This window comes from Nyctereutes procyonoides, unplaced genomic scaffold, assembly GCF_905146905.1.
Source record: "Nyctereutes procyonoides isolate TBG_1078 unplaced genomic scaffold, NYPRO_anot_genome, whole genome shotgun sequence".
Taxonomy (NCBI): Eukaryota; Metazoa; Chordata; class Mammalia; order Carnivora; family Canidae; genus Nyctereutes; species Nyctereutes procyonoides.
In genome coordinates, this window is record NW_026575146.1 from 52,285,104 (window position 1) to 52,310,080 (window position 24,977).

Here is a 24,977-nt window from a genome sequence, read left to right on the forward strand (position 1 = left end):
AATTTGTTATGAACGCAGCCAATATTACTCCTCCATTAGACAAACAATCAACTTAATTTTTCCTCAGTAAAATATTTCTTGCTGTTTTGGTCAGATTTTCTTTTCTTTTCTTTTTTTCCTTTTTTTAAGATTTTATTTATTTATTTATTCATGAGAGACAGAGAGAGAGAGAGAGAGAGAGAGAGAGGCAGAGACACAGGCAAAGGGAAGAGCAGGCCCCATGCAGGGAGCCCAACGTTGGACTCGGACTCGATCTGGGACTCCAGGATCACACCCTGGGCGGAAGGCAGGCGCTAAACCGCTGAGCCACCTGGGCTGCCCTGGTCGATATTCCAATAACAAAATACCCGGTCGTTCTACCAATGGACAAATGAGACTTCCTCATGATTTAAAAGAGGCAAAGAAATTAATGATAAAAGCTATAAAATGAACCTTAGTGACTGAGTTTGAGATCATGGAAAGATTTAAGAGAGTAATGACAAGTTTTTTAGAGAACACCAAAAAAAAATAGAACAATGAAAAGCACAAGTACAAGGTCAAGAAGTCTTATACTTAAAACCACAAGAGGTAGAGTAAGCGACATTGTAGCTAAATATTAAAACTATTTTTTACCATCTGATGAAAACCATTCAGAATTAAATGCTTGTGCAAAAGCTCAGAGCAAAAATATAGGACAAGACAGACATCTATTTGGAAGAGCACAGCTTTTTATCCTGGTTTACCGATTGATGACCACAAACATGGGTCCATCAAATGCTGCTTCAGGTTTTCTTTCTGAATCTCAACCTAAGTAAGGGAAAGGAGAGGTCCTCTGAACACCCCATTGAAAATATCCCTCCTTCCTCTTCCTTACTGAGCTATCTTTCACGTCATTTGAAGGAGTTTATCATAATTTGTAATTATGGATCTTTGTGCTTGCTTGTTGTCCAATGACCCAGAAAACTATAAGCCCCTTGAAGGCAGAGTCCACTCTTCAATGCTGCAAACACATGAACATAGGGTTTGTACTTGGAGGGTGCTCACAAGTATCTATAAGGTAAGTAAGTGAAGACAGAGAAAAAGAAAAGGAGATCACAGATTACCATAAAGCTGACTTTGCCTTCCTACTAAATGTTGAGAAATTAATCACCTAATGGACACTTATCATGACCGAGAATAATGCGTACGTCATTTAGTTTAGCCTCGGAGCAGACATCTGAATTTTCTTCCAGGTCACAGAAATCCTCCTAAAGAAGCAAATGACTGACAAACCAACAAAACCAGCATTTTTATACTCGCCAAATAATTTGACCCTCAAAACAATCATACAAGAGACAATTATGTTGGGCAGAACACTCGGGCTGAGTTCTTGATCTTTCACATTCTCCCTACGAACCTATGGGCTTGGAATTTCCACAGAGAAATCGTGGCTGCATAAACGTGGTGGTGAGACACTCGTGCCACAATCCTCGTCTCCTACTGCAGACGTAGGAGCCAGATGGCAACAGCTCAACCACCAATGCTCCCATTTGCATTTTAGGTTTGATGAGGGACCCGTTCACTCGAAGCAACTGGTTAAGTGTGGCCCGCCAACTGTATTTACGAGGAGGTAACACGTCCAGGTCAAAGAGAGGGCGTGGGAATATCATTTTAGAAAAGGCTGCGTTGCAGCCAAGACTAACTCTGGGCTGCGGTCCACATTCGCTCTCGCCAATTCCTCTCATTTCCTCTTTCCCCTCCACTGAGCCATTCCTTCCTAGAGTCCCATTTGGTGCAACAGGCAGGTTCCTACCTTGGTCTGAACACTCTTATCAAACTTGTCATTTTTGAAGCTAAACGTATTCTGGTGCCTCTGAGGCCTGGAACGAGCCACGTTCCCTTTCTGGGAGCTCATCGTGGAAACCACGATCGCCTCGCGTCGGTACAGGGAAGACGCGGGGGAGACCAAGACGCCAGGAGCTCTCCCCCACGCAGTCCACGCTTCTGCCACTGACCCGGAAGGAACTTCTCCCGCCTTTCCGCCCCCGCCCCCCGCCAGCCCACGTGACCCACCGCGGAGGTCAAAGGCCACCCTCCGGTCCCTCAGAACCGTCAAGGTTCTCCCACGCGGCCCGGTCTCGACCCATCCCCCTCCGCGCCACCTCTCTCTCAACCCGGGCGTCTAAATCCCGCTTCCTCCGAAGCGAGAATTTCCCCCATTGGTCCGAACGTGGCTGCCCATCAAGGCGGAGAGGCGGGGAGCCTTTGCTGTCATTGGCTCCTCGTTTCCGCAGTCCCCGCCTCCTGCCGACTCCGCTCAGCCTCTCCCGGCGCCCGGCTCGGCTGGGCGGCCTGTGATTGGCGGAAGTCGGGCTAAGCTGGGCTGCGTCCCTCCCCCGGCCCGCTCGCAGGCTGGAGCCCGGGTCAGCTTGGCATCTTCCTCCAGTCGGTGACCAACTCCAGCCTCGGCCGGGGCTCTGCTCGCCCCCTCGGTTCCCTTGCAGCCTTCCTCCCGCCACCGGAGCCAGCCCCGCGGTGGCAAGCTGAGGAGGAGCCAAGAAAGGAGCACGAAGGAGAAGAAAGACCTGGCTGGGTCTGGTTGGTGCCTGCAGTGCCAGAAAGGGAGGCGGCGGCGGCGGCGGCTGCGACCACGGCCGCGCGGGACGTGAGGCCCGAGAGCAGCCGACGGCGGCGGCCGCCCCAGAGCCTCGCGCCGGGGCCGTTAGTCAGCAGAACGCGAGCCCGTGTGGAGGAGCAGGGCCGGCGCGAGGCGAGGCTCGAGAGCGCGAGCCGCCCCGCCCGGGCGCCGCCGTCCTTCTTCGTCCCGGCGCCGGGGGCTGCAGCCCTCGTCCCCCCCTGCTCGGCCGCGCCCGCCCGCAGGCCGGCACAGTCCGGCGGCGGCGGCGGCGTGGGTCGCACCTTGTGGGGGACAGCGCGTCGGCAGAGGCTGTCTCTCCCGGCCCTTTCTTCCCGACGCCTTGGCTGCGGCCCCTCAGGTGCAGGTGCGTGGGGCCGCGGTGGGCCGGGCTCTGCGGCCGGGCTCGGGGAGGGGGCGCTAGGCCGGGAGCCGCAGCGCGGGAGGGCCGAGCCCGGGCCGGGAGGGGGAGGGGGAGGGGGAGGGGAACGGGAGGCGTCTTTGTTGTTGGCGACCGGGATCCCTCTCGGCGGCGGCGGAAGGCGAGGACGCCGCGGAAGCCGCCTCGGGTCGAGCTTCTCCGGTGGCTCGGGGAAGGGGGGGGGGGAGAGGTCGGAGGGTCGCTGCGGTCCCGGAGGCTGGGGGAGTCCGGGGGCGGCAGGGGGACGGACGGACGGACGGACGGACTGACTGGGAAAGGTCTCGGGTCCGCCTTGCGGAGCAGGGTCTCGTTTCACTTGTTTTGCTCTTCGCCCCGTGGGCAGGAAGAGGGGGTCAGGTTCTCCTCCTCCTCCTCCCGGGCTCGCTGTGCGGCTGGCGATGCCCGAAGGCTTTCTCCGGAATGTCCTCGAGTGTGCCAGCCTCGCTCCGACCTGGGATCGGCCCGTCGCAGGGTTCCTCTTCTCGCTCGGGGTGGCTCTGCCTGAATCTTAACCTGTTTCAAACTCTGCCCTCGAACTCTAGGCTGGGCTCCTGCGTAGTTGCTTTTGAGTTGGAAAAGGAGAGATTTTGTTTGGAAATTTCTTTTTAACCCTAAAACGAAAGTTCTGTCGAGTTAAGAGTGTACCGTTGTGTAGGGCTCTTGTGTGCGTGTGTGTGTAAAGAAAAGTGAGTTTAACCCCAGCTTTTTGTAAGAAAAAAAAAAGTTCAGAGCTTTGATCCTTGGGAGATTCCTGCCAATGCCAGAACACAGGGTTTTTTTTTTTTTTGGTTTTTTTTTAAGTGATGCTGTGATCTAAATCTGCGTGAGGTGGGTTTGATAAGCAAAAAGATGAATAACGGAATACAGAGAGGGTGACCTTTAAATTTTGGCTGTTTATGAAAAGGTGTTTTCTGTTTAATATGTTTCGTAATATATATGCATATAATACTTCATCCGCAAGATGATTCATTGATTTTTTTTTTTTAAGGCTCTAATAAAAAATTTTGGAGATCTTCTTGTGTCAGCATTTGGAACTGCCAAATGAGTCTGAGTAAAAAGTCAGGTATATGTTGTAATAGCGTGTATCTGTTTATGTTAACAGGGAAACTTAAAATGAACTTTTCTCCATAGTTTGTCTTTTCATGTGTGGATACCATACATTCAGTTGTGGAACATATCTAGTATCTAATCATGACCAATATTTTAATAATCGTAATTACCAGTGTTCTTATTTGGGACTACCCAACTCTTCGCTTGTTGCTTAATTTTTGAGATTTAGAGGTGGTGGCTTAAAGAACAGGGGAAGTAGACATGTTTCAACCTATAAAAGCAATAAAATCCCTGTTGTACAGTAATTTTATTATTTGAGGTCCATGAGGAAATGAATAGCACCCTCGCCCATATTTTGACCTCTCTTTTCTCCTACTCTAATATTAATAAGGTTAATTGGAAAGGATAGGATTAGATTTTTAGCAGGCTAGGCAGTTTTAATTTTGTCCCTTGCTGTGCAGGACTGTAGTTGGTTTTCTATTTCCTGTGACTGACAAAATCATCATAAAACATCATTGCAAAATAATGTTTTTGATGAACATTATTATGAACACAAAAGAACTAGGCAACTAGTGTCTGTTCCAAGTTCTGTCATTGAATTGGTCTGCAACTACAAGCAGAGCTATCCCACATCTGAATCCGTTTCTCCATCTGTAATATAGGGCTAATAAGATGTGCCACCTCCTCACTTTATAGAGAACTAACAGTTACTTTGGTTATGTGACATTGATTTAGTTTATTAATAAGAGTGTTTTTCAATGCAGTTCTCTTATTTTTGTATCAGGAATTTCAATTCCTTGGTGAAGAATTAGCCTAAAGAAATAATAATTCTAATAAGGAGAAGGTCTATCCATATGCCACCATCTAAGAATTGAGAACAAAATTTCTTCCGTGTTAAGATTGCTGTTAATATCTTTAGAATCAGTGATGATGAGAAAATAGAGAGGGACAAATTAGCTTGGTTGGTTTATTTACTGTAGATCTTATTTCTAATATATCCAAGGTTTTGTTCTACCTTTCCTACCTACCATGTTAAGAAAATTCTCATATAAGTTGCCCTTTATTATACCTCTCAAACCCAGCCTTGTGAGTTGGGGAGGAAAAGTGATGTTTTACGACAATTTTACAAATAAAATAAAGCCAAGGGAAGTTAATTCTTTGAATTGCCTAAAGCTACATAATTTGTAAGAAGCAGAACTGAGACTTGAACCTGAATTTCCTGACTTCTAGTCCTGAATCCTTTGCATATTGGCAACATACAATATAATGAATATCCATGCATCCATTACTCAGTTGAAGAAATAAAACTACAAAACAAAATGAAGCTTCCTTTGTACTTTGAACAGTCCTCTTAAATCCTACTTCCTCTTTCCCCCACTCCCAACCACTAACCAGAAATTAAAATGCATCCTTCCTATCCACATGTTTATACTTAACTACATGCCTTTATGTCCTTTAACATTGTATAGCTTTTCTTTGATTATTTTAAAACTATTTAAATGTTTGTATGGGTAGCCTGCTTTCCAAATTCAATTTGCCAAGATTTATCTGTTCATTCAGGTAACTAGTTTATTTTTACAGCGATAATGGTATGTGTTTCATTATGTAACTCAGATTTCTGTTGGTCATTTTAGTTTTTTCCAGTTACTTCTTAAACACAAGAAGGAAATTTTCTTGTATATGTTTACTTAGGTACATGTGCAAGACTTCCTTTAGGGCAGTGGTTTTTGAGCCTATATTCCATTTTTATAGAAAGTTTATAAAAAAAACAGTTTATAACATCCCCAATAATGCACTAAAATGAAATTCAAAATAATCAACTTTCATTCATTTGAAACTTAACTTACAAACTTATAATAAAATGAAAACTTAGAGTAAATTTACATTATACTAAAATATAAGAATTTATCACTAAATATTGTGTCTCACTATGTAGATACTCAGACCAAACCACGCTCTAATCTTGCTACCAAGTGTGATAGTGGACTAGTAAAATCAGAATCCTGGGAGCTTGTTAGAAATCAGAAACTCAGGCCCTACCCTACTGACGCATGCTGAATTTTAAGAAGATTCCCAGGTGATTTGTGCACACATTAAAATCCAAGAGGCACTGCTAGAAGAAACAGTAGTAGTCAGACACTTTGCACCGTGTTTAGTATCACAATGAATAGATTAAGCTACCGATGCAAATTAAAACAGGTGTGTTGAATTGGCTGTTCAAATACCAATGGTGGCACTGTTGTTGATAAAATAGTTTCTGAAATAACTGTTTTCAGTAAAGTTTGGACCAAAAAAATGCAGTCTTCTCTCTTTACACAGTGGTTGCATTCTTTAAAATCTTCATCTATATTAAAGCAATGGAAATATATTTTGTTTAAGTCCTGTTTTTAAATATCTGACCATATGTCCCCCACCCCCTGCCTCATTCCCTTAAATGAGTGACCAACAGAATATTCAAAAGTCATGAGACGGGACAGCATCATCTCTATGTGCCAAGAGTGCCTGGCATCCCTGGAAGCTGTTCAGTAGTGCCCCCTATTGTTATACAACTAAAAAGCCATCACTGAGAAGATTGCACTGGGATGTAAATCTAATGGTAGTATGTTAGAACAAAGGGTATGTATCAGCAGCTTCTTTTTATATATATATATATATATTTTTTTTTAATGAGATTGTTTATCTTACTGATTCATAAATGCTTGTTATGTATTCTGGATAACAATGCTTAGTAGCCTTCACAAATATTTTCCAGTCTTTAGCATGTCTTTTCACTGTAAATATGGTTTTTTTGTACAACTTAATGTGTTGGGTTTTTTTTTTAAAGATTTATTTATTCATGGGAGAAGCAAGCTCCAAGCAGAGCCTGATGAGGAATCGATTCCTCGATCTCATGGCTCCAGGATCCTGCCCTGGGCAGAAGGAAGGCTCCCAACCACTGAGCCACTCAGGCGTCCCTGACTTAATATTCTTTATTTTAAAGTCAAATATATATATAATTTTAAGATTCATTTTATTTTTTTTAAAGATTTTATTTATTTATTCATGAGAGACAGAGAGAGAGAGAGAGAGGCGGAGAAGCAGGCTCCATACAGGGAGCCTGCCATGGGACTCAATCCTCCAGGATCCCACCCTGGGCTGAAGGCGGCGCTAAACTGCTGAGCCACCGGGGTTGCCCAAGATTCATTTATTTAAGTAGTCTCTACACCGAAGTGGGACTTGAACTCATGACCCCAAGATCAAGAGTTGCATGCTCTGCTGACTAAGCCGAGCAGGTGCTCCTAGTCAAATGCATTTTATAATCGTGCTTTTTTTTTTTTAAAGGTAGTCTTTTCTATCCTGAGGTTGTGAGGATTCTGATACAGCTTTTTAAAGAATTACTTTTCATTTTAGGTCTTAAATTCACACAAAAACTATTTTTGTTTTTATTTTATTTTTTAAAGATTTTTATTTTTATTCATGAGTCAGAGAGAGGGGCAGAGGCAGAGGGAGAAGCAGGTTCCCCGAGGGGAACCTGATGCAGGACTCGATCCCAGGATCCCGGCATCATGACCTGAGCCACCCAGGTACCCCGGGACTATTTTTATGTAATGAGGTATATGTGGATCTGAATTTACTTATTAGTAAAATCACTACTCTCCATAGTGAAACTATGTCATTTTTTATGTTAATGTGTTTTGATGAAATTAAAGATAGATTGTATTTAGTTTTTAATATTCCTTTGTAGGAAAATTAAAATTTGGCTACTCTGTCATTCCAACTTTTAAAAAATCTGATTTTTGAAATTCCTAAGTTTTGGGGACCACTGCTTTACTTTCATTCCCATGTTTCTTCTCTACCTTAAATTCAGCCTCTCAAGCATCACAGAACGTGAGCAGGCAGTACTGATCACTCATCATCATTTGCATCCTTTACATTTTGTTTTATTTTACTTGTGTTTTTATCACTTTTTATTCTGGCTCGAATAGTTTTAATGGTTATGACCCTAATTTTTAAACAGAATTTTAGACTAAATTCACATATTATTTTGATGTTAATTTGGCTCAGAAATAGGTCCTGTTTTATTTTCCCTAGAATTAAAAATGAGAATGGCTAGGCAAGTTCTTACATATAGGTAGAGGTGAAAAGTAGTAAAAGAAAATTGGGTCAGGGTCTACTGTGTGTCATTACTATTTTAGAGTTTGGAGGCACAGGGGGTACATCTATAAAGAATACAAGCAAAGATCCTTAGCTTCCTAGGCCTGCCACGTAGCAGAGGACTGTTAGCTATATGCAGAATTTTAAACCTATCTAAGATTTGGAAAGTGACAAATACTTCTAAAGAAAAAGTAAAGCATAGGGGGAATTAAAGGAGTCAGTTGGACCTATTAAATAGGGTGGTTAAGGGTAAGCTTCATTGAGAAGAAGAGTGAGCAGCGAAGACAAGACACTAGCCATGCAGATATTAGCAAAATCTTGGAAGAGTGGATGGAGTATAGTCTTTAAGTTAAATATGTATCCTTGGCTTTCCCATGTAATAAGTTGTGTGAACTTGGACAAATTAACTGAGTTAAAAACCTGAAGCCTTGATTTCCTCATGTATAAAAGGATGATAACCTGAGAAAAGTATTATTAAGATTAAAGGAGATAACAAGTGAAAACACCTACCTCCTGCCCCCACCTAGTTCTCATGTGGCACTCTGTACTTTATTTTCATAGCATCACAGTGTAATTATCGGTGTCACCAGATAAATTGATAAATTTTATCCCACCTCTTCTGAAATACTAATGAGAAGAACCAGTCAGTGTTATATTTTATTAACACATAGTCATTCGTAAACTACCTTTAACCCTTTTTTACGCGAAGATCTCAGATTTGTTGAGAATGTTGTGTATTTGTGCTAGAGCCTCAAAATGTCTTATAGGCTTTAGCTTATCATAGCACACCATCTTTGTGATGGAGGTAGGGGATAGATACGTATCATCTTGCATTTGGGATGAATTGACACTGCTAAATGGTATAAAATGACAAGGCCAAGGAGAATTTGGATGAAATCCAAATATATTTGGTTTTATTTTCCCTGTGCTGCTTTTTCCCCTTTTCCCCCCTTTCTTCAATACAGCTAAAGTATAAAACAAAAACACGTAGCTTATGTTGTTAGATTGTAGCATTTGGAAAATCATTATGACACAAACAATATTGTAGTTAAGACTATTTTGTTTTCCCCCATGAAGCTTCTCATTGTATCTAACTAAGGAGGTAGTATTAGATAGAATTGGCAGTAGAGTTAGAGGTCTTTACTATTATAAATAGATACTGCTAAGGAAATTTCAAACAGTATGGTTGTCTTGGGTTATTAAACATTTTTAAGATGTCACATTAAAAGAACAGGATTAAGAGAAAATGAGTATATGCTTTTAGTGTAGGTCAGGGTAGAGAAGAAAAGGGGTTGAAATAACCTTATTAACTTGGGATAAGCAAATCTGCGTTATATCCTCAGCAAACCTAAAGTAGAGCAAGAGTGCCCCTATGAACAAAAATTGAAGACAATCAATTTATCAATCGGTAAACTTGTTTGACTTCTGAATTTAGATTCTTTTTTTTTTTTTTTTTTTAAGATTTTGTTTATTCATGAGAGAGAGAGAGGCAGAGACACAGGCAGAGGGAGAAGCAGGCTCCATTCAGGGAGCCCGACATGGGACTCCATCCCAGGTCTCCAGGATCAGGCCCTGGGCTGCAGGCGGCGCTAAACCACTGTGCCACCAAGGCTGCCCCCTAAATGTGTTTTTTAAGATTAAAATCAATTGAAACAATTCCTCTAATAAACTTTTCCCCAAAAAATGCCATCCACCAATTGTGGCCTAGATATTTTTTTTTACTCTAGCCTAGACATCTCCAACCCCAAAAGTAAAAATTATTCTTTGCACTTCAGTTATTACCAAGGAAATAATGCCATTCAGTAACTGCTTTTGGCAAGCTTATAAGTAAAACACTGTGAGTTCCATTTTGTTCAGAGCTTTTTAACAGACCTTATTGACACTTGTATTAATAAAGATTTAGGGCAGTAAAGTTAATAGGATTGAGGAGAACATTTTAAAATTTTACATTAAGGACATTCAGATACAATTCTCTAGGGTAATGGTTTTCAATTTTTTTGGTTAGAATTCCTTAGAAAGACATTTTGTTTTATAACTTGATAGGTGCGTATGCACTCCAAAAAAGTTTCATTGAAGGGATTAAATCTGTCAGCGTGAGCATTCTTCAGGGGAGATTTTCTCCCCCTAGAAAAAGAAGTAAAAGTTGGCTTTAAAAAAAAAAATAGTAAAAGTTGTGTCATTTGTTTGTAGAGGAAGTGATTGAGTTGGGGGAATTTAACCAATGGAGAAGGAACGGTATGCACAAAGGCATAGAGGGAAGAAAGAATTGGTCTCACTGAGGAGAATAGTATGTTCAGTAGAATGCATGAATAGGCAAATGCTCAGAAATGAGGTTAGAGAGTAGGAAGCAGAGAGGGTAAAGGAATCATGTATGACGTATTCTAAAGAATTTGATTTATTTACGAGGACTATAAGGCCCGTTGAAAGATTTTAAACAGGAAAGTGACATCACCTGACAGCAGTGTAGAGTGTGAATTAGAAGAGTATGATACAGATATTAGTGAGTGATTCTATTATGTTAAATAAAAAGTTTTTAAGCGAAGATGTGGCTGAGGGAGTGGAGAGAGATACATAGGAGACAGGCCTTGATTGAATGAGGAATGAAGAGAAAGGAAAGATAGAGGGCAGTACACATGGAGATAACTCAGAGTCTGTAGCTTACAGGAGAAGTCTGTGCTAGAGATTGAAGTTTTTAGATTTAGGCCTCTTTAGTGTTGTAAGAGGTAGTTATAGCCATGGGTACAGTTGAGATAAAAAGACTGGAAGACAAAGAACCCAAGTAATAATTAAACCAATGGGCTTGGGTGAATTAAACAAAAGAGGAAGACAAAAGGCCAATCTGTAAAAATAATATTAAAACTGAAGAGGTCACCAGAAAAACCAAGGCTGGAAGTTAGTTTCAAGAAGGAAAGAAAGGACAGTGGTGTTTAATGCCACAGATGATTTTATAAATTGAAGACTGAGAAGTACCCAGTGCACTTTGGGGAAAAAAAATTTAAGAATTCATCTGTTTGAAAAGAGCGGGCAAGAGAGTGTGTGTGCACATGGCAGGGGCCAAGGCAGAGCTAGAGGGAGAAGTAGACTCACTGCTGATCAGGGAATTCATCAAGGGGCTCAGTCCCAGGATCCTGGGATCATGACCTGCTGAGGGCAGATGCTTAACCTGACTGAGCCACCCAGGTGCCCCTGCACTTTGAAATTTTAAGACGTTGTTGGTAATCTTAAATGGGTCAACAATTTTATGGTAGATGTTAGATTACAATTCATTTATGGAAGATTGGGAAGTGAGAAATAAAAAGTTTGATTCTGAAGCACACTCAGAGATGGTAATTAGAATCCAGATATAGGGCACCTTTGGTGGCTCAGGTCTTAATTCCAGGGTTCTGGGATCTAGCCCCACATCAGGCCCCCTGCCCAGTGGGGAGCCTCTTCTTGCTGTCTCTCAAATAAAATCTTTTTTTTTTTTTTTTAAGGATCTAGATATAGATGTATACTCGTTTTAAAGAGGAGAATCTTGATTATGTTTCTGAACAGAAGATAATGAATGAGCCAGTAGAGCAGGAGAGACTAAGGATACAGGAAACAGGATAATTGATTAGGCGGGGTCTTTGAAGATGCTAGAGACATTGAAACAATCTAGAATACGTGGAGGGATTGGTTATGAGGGAATTAGAACTTAAAGGAATGAAAAGGCAATCAGGATTCAATGAATTGATTTCTAAGGTTCAGAAGGAGATTATCAAATATGTACCTGCCTGTTCCAAGTAAAAACCATCTTTTTCTGCATCTAGTATGCCAGGAATTTAGATGTTACCTTATTTAAATATTCCTAGCAACTCTTGCAAAGTTTACAGATAGGAAAATTGAGGCTCTGAAGTCGTCTAAAGCCACACAACTAATAGGAAACTAAGCTATGATTTTATTGTTTATGTCTAGCTCCAGAGCTTAGTACTAAAACTTTTTTTGTTTTTAAGGGCCAAATTCCCCCAAAAGGGAAAAACAGTAAGAGGCTTCTAATTTGTTTTGCCCGGTGAAATCACTTAAAAAAAAATGTTTTTTAACTTAGTGCCTGTTAAAATTTTTTAATTTTTTTATGTAGTTTTTCACAAAACGTTGTATTTTAACAAAAATAAGAAGGACATAATGTCCAAACAAGTAGAAGGCAAACCTGTAAAAAATCATTAAGCCCACTACTATTATCTGTAGCTTTTCTCATTTTGCCAAAGAATAACTTTATCATAGATCAGTACCGGTCCTCAAACCACCCTTTCCAAAAGACTCATGAAATGACAATATTTTACACAAAAATATAGTACATTGTTACTTCGGTTGTTACTGATAAACATTTATGTTCAAAGAAACTAAATATTGAAAAATAAATAAATAAATAAATATTGTATTTCCCTCCTTGTTAGAAACTCGTATTTTGCTGCAAATTGATTTCTAAGGGTTCTCATTACCAAACTTATGATAAATTAATAAAGTGATAAACTGAAACAACTCTGAGAAATATATAGCATTAATTCCTGAACTCTGGGCAGCCCCGGTGGCTTCAGTGGTTTAGCGCTGCCTTCAGCCCAGGGTGTGATCCTGGAGACTTGGGATCGAGTCCCAAGTCAGGCTCCCTAAATGGAGCCTGTTTCTCTCTCTGCCTGTATCTCTGCCTCTGTGTGTGTGTGTGTGTGTGTGTCTAATAAATAAATAAAATCTTTTAAAAAAAATTTCTGTGGGATCCCTGGGTGGCGCAGCTGTTTGGCGCCTGCCTTTGGCCCAGGGCGCGATCCTGGAGACCCCGGATCAAATCCCACGTCGGGCTCCCGGCGCATGGAGCCTGCTTCTCCCTCTGCCTGTGTCTCTGCCTCTCTCTCTCTCTCTGTGTGTGTGACTATCATAAATAAAAAAAAAAAAAAAATTTCTGAACTCTTTTCCTTTTGTTAACATACTAAGTACTTGTGGTTTTGTTTATTATGGTTTATTTTGTCAATTGCTGAAAGCTATTGTAAATCCAAATGTTTTCTATTTTTTTATTTTTAAGTAATCTCTATACCCAGTGTGGGGCTTAAATTTAACAACACGGAAATAGAGTTAACATGCTCCACTGATGGAGCCTGCAAATGCCCTCAAATGTTTTTAGAAATAGGAAATCAAGTTGCTCTAACATTATATCATTACTTACTACCTTACCTTGTTCCTGTTTAGAAATATTCTCCTGTATGCATAAACTTATTGGCTTATAGAAATGTAAGTATTGGGGCACTTTGGGTAGCTCAGTGGTTGAGCATCTGCCTTGGCTCAGGGCGTGATCCCGGGGTCCTGGGATCCAGTCTTGCATCAGGCTCCCTGCAGGGAGCCTGCTTCTCCCTCTGCCAATGTCTCTGCCCCTTTCTGTGTCTCTCATGAATAAATAAAATCTTAAAAGAAAAAAAGAAATGTAAGTATTAACCTAATCAACTATAACATCCCATCTTTAATCAACACATGTGTGACACATTTTTTAGGGTTCCTATCAAAGTCCTAGGCTCCATGTTCTGAATTTCTGCTTCTGCCTTTGATGGTACTGGAAAGCCACGCCCTGGCTGAAGGCGGCACGCCACTGAGCCACCTGGACTGCTCCTGCTCTGCTTCTGCTCGACATCTGTCCTTGATCTGTAAATGCTCTAGTGCATAGCTCTAGGACAAAGCACACTTTTTCTGTGGAAGTCCAGGTAGCAACTATTTGAAACCTCTTAGGCTACAATGAGAGTAATACAGAAAAAAAAAATCAAAAGTTCAGAGGCTTATAGCTGCCATTGTTTTTTTAAAGATTTATTTATTTATTTATTTATTTATTTATTTATTTATTTATTTATTTGAGAGAGAAAGAGAGACAGACAGACAGACAGACAGACAGACAGACACTCCAGGCAGGGAGCCTGACCTGGGACTCAATCCCAGGTCTTCAGGATCACACCCTGGGCTGAAGGCGGCACTCACTAAACTGCTGAGCCACCCAAGCTGCCATCTCCCCAAGTTCTGAAGATAGGGAGATGGTGAGTGAGACATTTGCTGATATTCCCTGATGTTGATGCTAAAGGTGGAAAAGAGAAGAATTTCTTACCATCTGAAGATGGGCTAACTTTTGAGTGAGGATACGCTCCATTACCTGAGGTCTTCAGCAGCTGCGGTTGACTACCCTAACTAGATGGCAAGACCAGTCCCCTCTAAAGACAAATTTGATCTTTTAAGGTGGTGTCAGGGCATTTGATTGCTGCTTTATCACTTAAAGACAATGTGTTGCACCTGGGGGCTGTGGGAGCAAATCATTTATTTTAAATGCCTGAACCTTTGTCTCAGGGTCCTGGGCTCTACACTTAGGGAGTCTGCTTGAGTTTTTCCCTCTGCCCATTATCTTACTCTTTGGCTCTCAAATAAATCCTTAAAAGCCTGAACCATTTAAAAACGAAGGTTTCAAAAACAAAAATGAATGTTTCAAGATGTAAAGCCTTCTCATTAGCATACATTTTATCCCAAAATAAGCCCTCAGTCAAACATAAAAGAATATTCCATTTTTGCCAATAGGAAAGATTATTCAAAATAATTCATGAGTACTAGGCTCTTTCAGTTTTTTGAGGGTTTTTTAAGATTTTTTTTTATTTATTCATGAGAGACAGAGAGAGAGGCAGAGACACAGGCAGAGGGAGAATCAAGCTCCATGCAGGGAGCCCAACGTGGGACTCAATCCCAGGTATCCAGGATCAGGCCCTGGGCTGAAGGCGGCACTAAACTGCTGAGCCACCCGGGCTGCCCTACTAGGCTCTTTAAATGGCTTCCCAAATTAATCAGTTGGGAAGCATTTCTGTTTTTTTTTTTTTTCTTTTTGGCCACCCATCAAATGACCCTTTAAATAAAGAATTTTCCAACCTTGTCAAAGGACACTCATGATATAACTTGATATATAAAAATAAAGTATTACCACTTTATAGTCCGGAAATTGATATGCTATGTTGCAATTATTGCGCGTTAACCAGATAAAACATCTTTAATAAATTAGTAATCTGCCCATGTGGAAATTACCTCCAACTTAATGGTCTATTTAATTGCCTCTAAAGGATTTTAAATCTATCATAAGGTGTGTTTTTTTTAATGCATAGAATGTAGTGTAAATAGAAATATGTGTAATTATCATGATCTCCAGAAAGATTCAAGCCTTAAATTACATTAGTGTTGTGAATCCTGGTTCAAAACAAGATCTGTTTTGATGGGCAGCCCCGGTGGCTCAGCGGTTTAGTGCCGTCTTCAGTCCAGGGCCTGATCCTGGAGACCTGGGATTGAGTCCCACATTGGGCTGGGCTCCCTGTATGGATGGAGCCTGCTTCTCCCTCTGCCTGTGTCTCTGTCTCTCATAAATAAACAAAAATCTTTTTTAAAATATGTTTCGATTATATTTAGCATTATCTCAGTTTATATTCTGACACTTCAGGTATAACTGTAGGCTTTGTGTTCTTTACTCTTTTTCATTTAGATTGTTATTAGGTATTTTATGTAGTGCTAAAGAAAACATAGTCAATGGCTGCATATTAAAGATGATAGGTTATTTATCAAGCTCACAGGTGAATATGTGGCAAAGATCACAGTTTTCAACTACAAAGGAAAGGAACTGGGTACTGTAAAAAAAAGAATAACCTAATTTAGAATTGGGGTTGACAAGACCTCTCTGAAAAGAGAGCATTTGAGATTGGAATAATAAAAAGGTAGAAAGTGTGCAAACTCTGAAGTGGAAACAGCTTTCATGCTTTCAAGGAAATGGAAGATAGAGAGGGAGACCGCCACCATAAGTGATGAAAGGAGAGTGTATCAAGATAAGTTTGGAAAGGTAAGCAAAGGCCGCATCCTGCAACACCTTTAAAGACTTGTGGGAAACGTTAGATTTTATTACAAGTACAGAGGAAAGCCGTAGAGGAGTTCTTAAGCAAGTCATCACCTAACAGTCTTGTAGAAAAGAAATTGTACATTTGAAGAACATAAGAATGGGAGAAATTCACACTTAAGTCAAGAGAATAGTATGTGTTTCTTCTATAAGGATGATAGAAATGACTTCTCGATTGGACTCTTTTGTGTTTATACTTTAAGATATTGAGGTCAATGTAAACTTCCTGCTGTTTGATACTGTTTTGACTTGTATTTAAGTAATGCTACCAAAGGTTTCCTTTTTTCCTTTAGAAATGTCATATTTAGAAGTTATTTTTATATTTCTGATAGAATGTACAATCAGATTTCTCTTTCTGTAGGAGCAAGGACAGGAAGAGAACCATATCTAGTTGTGTAAGGAAAGATACATGAACATAGGATATGATGTTACAAAACATCCAGGCAGATAGAAAAGAGAAGGAAGATTCAATATAACAAAATATTCTTGCTGGAAAAGCTCCAGCTCTTGTGTTTCAGTCTTCTCACATTAAAATTGAGACATTTAGGAGGATAAAAGTTCATTTTAAATAAAATTATAACTATAAATAGAATCACATGTAAGATGATATTTACTAACCCAATTAATGACACTTGGAGAGATGAATGGACTCTATCTTTAATCTTTGCTTTCTCCATCCCAAACAAGTATTTACACCAGAAGTATACTACATGTGTAGACTACCAAAAAACTAGCTATCAGATTCTTCTCAAATCAGATATCAAAGATTTACCCCCACTGTTTTCTGCAAACTACTGTTCTCCTCTCCATCCCACTCTTCTCCAGTTGCATTACTTGGTATAAGGCTTCAGAAATATTCTCTATTAGCTTTGACTAAAAGCCTTTGCAGACCTAGTCTAGAAATTGTCTCTACAAGAAATAAAGTCTACAATATTCACTTGTTTCTTTGCTACTTGCCTCTTTAAAAGGAAAATGTAAGGTGAAAATTTTATTAACTGAAACATCCCGTAAATCAAGATTATCTTTATTTTGCAGAGTAGAAAGTTATATATGTAGAGGAACAATGACATTTAAATGTAGTCAAGTATTGATGTTTAACTGAAGGATGTGGTTTACACATTTTGCAATATGATAACCATTTTATTTTCTACTTAATAGTGTGTTTGACATGCCTCCATGTAGTAGGTTGAAATGTCTGCTTAGGGATCCCTGGGTGGCGCAGCGGTTTGGCGCCTGCCTTTGGCCCAGGGCGCGATCCTGGAGACCCGGGATCGAATCCCACGTCAGGCTCCCGGTGCATGGAGCCTGCTTCTCCCTCTGCCTGTGTCTCTGCCTCTCTCTCTCTCTCTCTGTATGACTATCGTAAATAAATTTAAAAAAAAAAAAATTAAAAAAAAAAAAAAGAAATGTCTGCTTATTTGAGGCTTGTTTTTGAACACCTTAAATTTGAGATCTTAAAATTTAAATAAATTCTTCAGCAGTACAATAGTTACCAAGTTACTGTGCTCTACTTAAGTCCTCAGTACATAGGCTTTTATACAATGTCTAAATAACTGCATCCTTCTTTTTTTTAATAATAAATTGATTTTTTATTGGTGTTCAATTTGCCAACATACAGAATAACACCCAGTGCTCATCCCATCAAGTGCCCACCTCAGTGCCCACCACCCAGTCACCTCCACCGCCCGCCCACCTCCCCTTCCACCACCCCTAGTTCGTTTCCCAGAGTTAGGAGTCTTCCATGTTCTGTCTCCCTTTCTGATATTTCCCACTTATTTTTCCTCCTTTTCCCTTTATTCCTTTCACTATTATTTATATTCCCCAAATGAATGAGACCATATAATGTTTGTCCTTCTCCGATTGACTTATTTCACTCAGCATAATACCCTCCAGTTCCATCCACGTCAAAGCAAATGGTGGGTATTTGTCGTTTCTAATGGCTGAGTAATATTCCATTGTATACATAGACCATATCTTCTTTATCCATTCATCTTTCGATGGACACCGAGGCTCCTTCCACATTTTGGCTATTGTGGACATTGCTGCTAGAAACATCGGGGTGCAGGTGTCCCGGCGTTTCATTGCATCTGAATCTTTGGGGTAAATCCCCAGCAGTGTAATTGCTGGGTCGTAAGGCAGATCTATTTTTAACTCTTTGAGGAACCTCCACACAGTTTTCCAGAGTGGCTGCACCATTTCACATTCCCACCAACAGTGCATGAGGGTTCCCTTCTCTCCGCATCCTCTCCAACATTTGTGGTTTCCTGCCTCATTAATTTTCCCCATTCTTACTGGTGTGGTGAGGTGGTATCTCATTGTGGTTTTGATTTGTATTTCCCTGATGGCAAGTGATGCGGAGCATTTTCTCATGTGCTTGTTGGCCATGTCTATGTCTTCCTCTGTGAGATTTCTGTTCATGTCTTTTGCCCATTTCATGATTGGATTGTTTGTTTCTTTGTTGTTGAGTTTAATAAGTTCCTTATAAATCTTGGAAACTAGCCCTTTATCTGATACGTCATTTGCAAATATCTTCTCCCATTCTGTAGGTTGTCTTTTAGTTTTGTTGACTGTATCCTTTGCTGTGCAAAAGCTTCTCATCTTGATGAAGTCCCAATGGTTCATTTTTGCTTTTGTTTCTTTTGCCTTCATGGATGTATCTTGCAAGAAGTTACTGTGGCCCAGTTCAAAAAGGGTGTTGCCTGTGTTCTGTAACTGCATCATTCTAACAGATGTGTAAGGAACTACAGTGATTTCTGTACATTGTTGAACAGAGATTTGTTTTTAAATTTTCCATTTATTTATCTAATCCTTCCCTTTCCCAATTTTTTCCCTTTCTTTCTATCATGCACTCTCTGCTTCAGTTCTTTCTATTACACTTTTACTTGTATTATATTCCCAGCCTGGAAATTTTTCCCTCTGCTTTTGGAAATCACATCTAGTTTAAAGTTCTAAGTCCACAAAGTTTTTTCTGATTATTGATACCTACTTTTGTCTGATTTCTGAAGCTTAAAACCTACCTCACAGTATATAGTACTTGATTTTTAGAAGATGAAAAGACCCAGTATAGCATTGATTTATTAATAATAAATTATATATTCATTGATTATAATGCATTTAAAGTATTGACTACCAATTTACAAAAGAGCAATGCATTTAGTATTCAAAGAGACTTGAATGAACATGAAGCCAGTTACCTTATGTTTTCACAGGAGGAAACAGAACAGTTAAGTGATTTGCCCAAAGTCTGGAGAATTTAAACTGGCTCCTAATTATTAAATTTGTTTTCTTTAATTGGGAATTTAAACCTTTTTTCTTTGATGTAATAATTCTAGTTCGTGTTATGTACTCCTTAAGAAAATGTATGCGAAAGGTAAAATTTTCATGTTTATAGAAACATTGACAAGATGTTGATTTGTTGGGACAGGAAAGGTATTAAGCACAAGTACAGTGACAGGTGTTTATTACACATTCTCTAGGAGTAGTGGTAATTTCTTTGTTTTTACTTACTGATGGGTATAGCTAAGGAAAAGCAGCTGGCAAATAGAGGAAAAGGAAGTGGTAGAAATGGCAGTTTGTGGAGATGACTAGACTCCACAGACTGTTGGTAACAAACTGTGAAGGCCGTATTAGTAAGGATTGACTGACTTGTTACACAACCTTTGTAAAGAGAGGCAATGATCTTGTTAAGGAATATAATACTTATATTGAGACTGCATAAATGCTATAATCCCCCTGTATCCCTACTAAAAGGGCCCTATATATTATAAATATAGAGAAGCGGGATCCCTGGGTGGCACAGCGGTTTGGCACCTGCCTTTGGCCCAGGGCGCGATCCTGGAGACCCGGGATCGAATCCCACGTCGGGCTCCTGGTGCATGGAGCCTGCTTCTCCCTCTGCCTGTGTCTCTGCCTCTCTCTCTGTGTGACTATCATAAATAAATAAAAATAAAAAAATAAAATAAATATAGAGAAGGGGTTGATAGATAAGAGGAATATATTTACATGCTACTTATGCAGTTCTGTGGTTCTGCTTTCCACATGGTTGATAAAAATACCTTTTTCAAAATTAATATTTGTAGGAACAGTTGAAATTGTACTCTGATCTACTCTGAAGTCATGTAGTCTTGTTTCGTTTCTTGTATGCTGAAACAGACTTCTATGTGCCCTACTTCTGTACTGCTTTATTAAATAAGTGGTAGGATAATACTGACTTAACTTTAAGTAACTGAAATTTTACTCCTTCACCAAATAAACATTCTTAGGATGTTATATTTCAGAAATGGCCTAGTGGAAGAGCCTATTATTTTGAGAATTAATGTTTAATACACTTCCATTTGCAGTCTATCCTGTAAGACGGTGGAATGTTTTCATAACAAGGAAGGCAATTGAAATTTCTCTCAAAAGGAGTCTTTGAACAGAATGTTAAAGTAGAAGATAAAAGCTAAAGAAATGGAGGAAAAAAGTAACTGTCAAAGATTAGACTCTAAGTACATTTAATAAGAAAACTGGAAAATCCAAAGACCGTTTTGGGAGGAATAAATTATTACTTTGTTTCCACTCTTTTATATATATATGATAGTCACACACAGAGAGAGAGAGGCAGAGGGAGAAGCAGGCTCCATGCACCGGGAGCCCGACGTGGGATTCGATCCTGGGTCTCCAGGACCGCGCCCTGGGCCAAAGGCAGGCGCTAAACCGCTGCACCACCCAGGGATCCCTGTTTCCACTCTTTAGACATTCAATTCACTCTATCAGTCCCTTCTTAGCTACTATATATTTACATTCAAAGTTAAGAAGCCTATATGCTAGAATGTAATTTAAGTGCCATTGAACTCAAGCCTTTGCTGTTGGAAATAAGGAGACTGAGATTCAGGGGAAAATGACTTATATATAATGTCTCAGACCTAATTGGTATCAGAATAGGGATAGAATCCAGTTTTTCTAATTTATAGACCAGGGTTCTTTATACTATACCACAGATCAGTTACTGATATTTTTTTTAAGGTTGGGGGATGAAACCTGATACATTGTTAAATTTAGACAGTAGTCATTGTTTATACTTTTTTTTCTTTTTTTCTTTTTTTTGTTTATAATTTTTATATGTTCTTCTGATTTTTAAAATAAATGTTGACGTTTCTTCCTCACTTCTGACCAGAGGCTCATGATTTTATCCAGCTTTGGCACACTGTTATAGCCTTGATTTTATGTCTTAGGAAGTAATTTCTCTGCTAGTCGATTTCATATCTCCTATAACAAGGTTATAAGAAGTTAATGTAGAGCAGTTAAGTCTTCTAAGGCAGCTGTTTTTAATTTTATAACTTACTAGAGCTGCTGCTTAGAGAGCTGCAGCTTTTCTTAGATTAATCATTAGATAAGGGCAAATCAATCTATTAGCATTAATTGGCATTTGAAATTACTTCTAGTTACAAATTTATGTGTTTCCTATGAAATACCTCAAAGTTTTCTTACTGTTTGCTACTTCTTTGTGGAAGCCTGCTAGTAGACATCCCAGACCTTATTTCATTCTAAGAAGTTTTCCATATAATCAGCCCCATAGTACATACAACATTCCTAACCTAATCTGATTTCTTCAGCTCAGAAAATACACACTTTTTGTACCAACATGCAAAATGTATACAGATACTTGATCAATTTTCTCTATTCAAGTTTTCTTTTTATTCTTAACATTTATCTTTCTGTTTTGTTTTTTTTAAAAAACAGGCTTTAGTTCACTTTTTTTAATATTTTATTTGAGAGAGACAGCATGAGCAGGAGGTGTGGAGGAGGCAGGCAGAGGGAAAGGGAGGGAGGGAGAAGCAGACTCCCTGCTAAGCAGAGAGCCCAACTCTGGGATCGATCCCAGGACCCTAAGATCATGACCTGAGCTGAAGTCATGCTTAACAGACTGGGTGGCTCAGTTTGTATAAACTCTGGTATGGGTCGTGACAAGATGGGTCAGTGAATTCCTGAGAGGGAGACTTGGTGAACACAGTTTGTTTTCTGAGGTCAGGGTGAGACAGCTGTAGGTGTTGGGAATGGCATCAAAAGTGTCCTTTGCAAAGTTGCACAGGGTGGCAGCGTGGCCCCTGGCTGAGTTTTAGCAGTCATCTATACCAGCCATCATCAGCTTCTTGGGCATAGGAGCTGAGGCACAGTGCCAGTGCCCCTGTGGTCAGAGGTGAGGTGCACAAACACAGCCACAGCAGCTGGTCATCATGCATGGGACAATGTGGGCCTTATTGATCTTGTTTTCCATGTAGCCTTGCCACATAGGTGGGTGGAAAGCTTGACCAAGACCATGGCCCCACGGATGGCAGTGGCCATCTCCCTGGAGCACTTAACACCCAGACCAACATGTGCGTAGTCTCTCTGATGGCAATAAATGCCTTGAACCTGGTCCACTGGCCAGCACGGGGCTGCTTTTGCACTAGTATAGTCTTCAAAACCTCATCCTTCAGAGATACCCCAGGAAAAAGTCAGTGATTTCAGATTCCTTAACAGGCAGGAAGAAGAAATATATCTCCTCCAGGACTTGATCTTCATGTCCTTCACCAGGCAGCCCAGCTTGGTGACAGGATCCATTCCTTGTCCTCGACCTTGCCTCTTCACACTCTGTGATCTCAGCTGGCTCTAACCACAACCACCACCCTGACCCCGGCTGCTGCAGCAGAAGCCTTCTACTGTAGCCTCCCGTTCCAGGGCCCTGTCGCAGCACTGGCATCATCATCATCATTTAGTGTTTTCTCAGAGAAGGATATTTGGCTTTTTTTTTTTTTTTTTTTTTTTTTTTTTTACCTTTTAAAAGGTAGGGAGTGATAGTCTCTTGTTCTGAGGAACAGGTTTGTATATGTCTTTTAGGATAAGAGAAATGTGTATATTCCTGTTTCTTCTGTTGATACTAATATGATGATTTTAGTATATAGATCTTCTATGAAAAGCTGGCAGCCTTACTCTAAAAATCTGGCATCTAAATATATATTCACAGACTAAAATTCTAACCCTCTCCTCTCCCCAGTATCTGTAAATCTATTTTTTAGAAGTACTATGTCTTGACCAAGTTCTCTGGAACCTCCACCGGGTAAGTGACAGGACTAGGGATATTCCTTAATGCACAGTTAAAGGCATATCTCCAAAATAAGAATAAAAAGTCAGCTACCAGAATTGAACCTAGTTTGTGTGCAGTGCCAAAGGAGAAAAAGGAAGTCAGGAGTACAAAGTAGAAATTCCAAAGTACAAAGTAACCTAGAGCTGAGAATATTAATTACATAGCAGTAAATTATGGGAGAGAGAGTATTTATAGAATCAAAGTATAGGTAGGTTAACATCCAGGTTGATTTGTGACAGAAAAGCCTGTGCAACATTGGAGATAATTCATCTTAACCACAAATCAAATATGTGTAAAGGGGATGAGTTCTTAAAGCTTTTCAGATACCTCTATAAAAAAATGCTGTAGTCATTCTAGATTGGGTGCATGCATGGTAAGACTTCAGAAGCATAAAATGAGTATGTTACAGATTTTATTTTAATGTTACAGAAATCTTAAACTTCCAGATTTTTGAGAAGATTGTTTTCAGGTCATTCTGTTAGTAAATGTTTAGGACCCATCTAAAAACTTTGCATATAGTTTCAGGGGCCATAGAACCATATTCTTAGTATATGTGCTGCTGAAGTGAGCGCTAGAACCATATTCTTAATAGCGGTGGTATCTAAGGTAATTTTCAGGTTTGACCCTGAGTTGATAATACACAAACTGATTTTGCATGGAATTGATTAAGTAGTATCTAGCTCAGAACTATCCAGATACAGGGGATCCCTGGGTGGCGCAGCGGTTTGGCGCCTGCCTTTGGCCCAGGGCGCGATCCTGGAGACCCGGGATCGAATCCCACATCGGGCTCCCGGTGTATGGAGCCTGCTTCTCCCTCTGCCTGTGTCTCTGCCTCTCTCTCTCTCTCTGTGACTATCATAAATAAAAAAAAAAAAAAAAAAAAAAGAAGGAACTATCCAGATACGGATTTGTCCAATGTCAAGTCTGAGAGCAATATATCACAGTATCCTGATACATTGCCATTTGGGGTAGTATAAGAAAAAAGAAGAAACAATTCATTAAGCATTAGAATATTGGCAAGATCGGTATATAGAGGCAGAAGGGCTTGATAAATTCTTCAGATTGGCCAGACTGCAAAGGAAGGTAGTGTAGCACTTTTCTACCTTACAGATCAATATTGGATTATAGCAAAAATACTTCTTAAGTTCCTAAAATAAAACTTCATATTTTCAAATTTTCAAAAAATTTAAATTTAAACATTTACTCTCTCTAAACTGAAAAAAATTTAGATATTTTATATCTGTAGTATTTGGTGAATCATCACTAAAAAGTTTAATTTCCACTCTACGTATTACTAAAAGGTATCTTCTAAAAGTATGGAAATGTATATGAAGGACCCAGGAAATACTGTTTCAAGAAGCTGGACTTTTGGGGCTTAAAAATGTTTCTTCTTTAATTAATCAACTGAACTACTTTGTAAATCACCAATTATTTACTAACCCCAAGGGTGTCTCTCCTTATTGCTTTGAGCCTTATCACACATCTTTCATTGCAGATACTTAACATTCAAGATCACAAATATGGTAAAGTCAAGATTCATATTCAGCAGTTTGTGTCCAGAGTTCATGCTCTTAATTTTGGAGTTAAATGATCTCAGGTTGTGGGATTGAGCCCCACGTTGGACTCTACACCCAGCATGGAGCCTGGTTGAGATTCTCTATCTACCCCATGCACACTTGTGTGCTCTCTCTCTGTCTCTAAAAAAAGTGTGAGAATGAAGTGTTTTGCTATAATGTGGATGTGGAGAGTATCATGAGTCCAGTGGAAG

At 40.0% G+C, this 24,977-nt stretch overlaps 2 protein-coding genes across 3 annotated transcripts in view; one reads left to right on the forward strand and one right to left on the reverse strand.

Moving 5' to 3' along the window:
* Positions 1-1,960, reverse strand: part of CUNH9orf85 (chromosome unknown C9orf85 homolog) — a 61,414-nt gene extending 59,454 nt beyond the window's left edge. The window contains exon 1 of the mRNA XM_055312051.1: positions 1,772-1,960. Coding sequence (XP_055168026.1) covers positions 1,772-1,873 — 102 coding nt within the window. The 5' untranslated portion in view covers positions 1,874-1,960. The remainder of the gene's footprint in view (positions 1-1,771) is intronic.
* Positions 1,961-2,357: 397 nt separating this feature from the next.
* ABHD17B (abhydrolase domain containing 17B, depalmitoylase) overlaps positions 2,358-24,977 on the forward strand; it is a 52,997-nt gene continuing 30,377 nt past the window's right edge. The window contains exon 1 of one of the 2 annotated variants that reach the window (XM_055311645.1): positions 2,358-2,960. Coding sequence is in view for 1 of the 2 variants with exons in the window: in XM_055311646.1 (XP_055167621.1) it covers positions 6,666-6,680 (15 nt within the window). In the remaining variant the exon portion in view is untranslated. Of the gene's footprint in view, positions 2,961-6,658; positions 6,681-24,977 lie in introns of those variants that run through there. The other variant, XM_055311646.1, reaches the window with a different exon arrangement.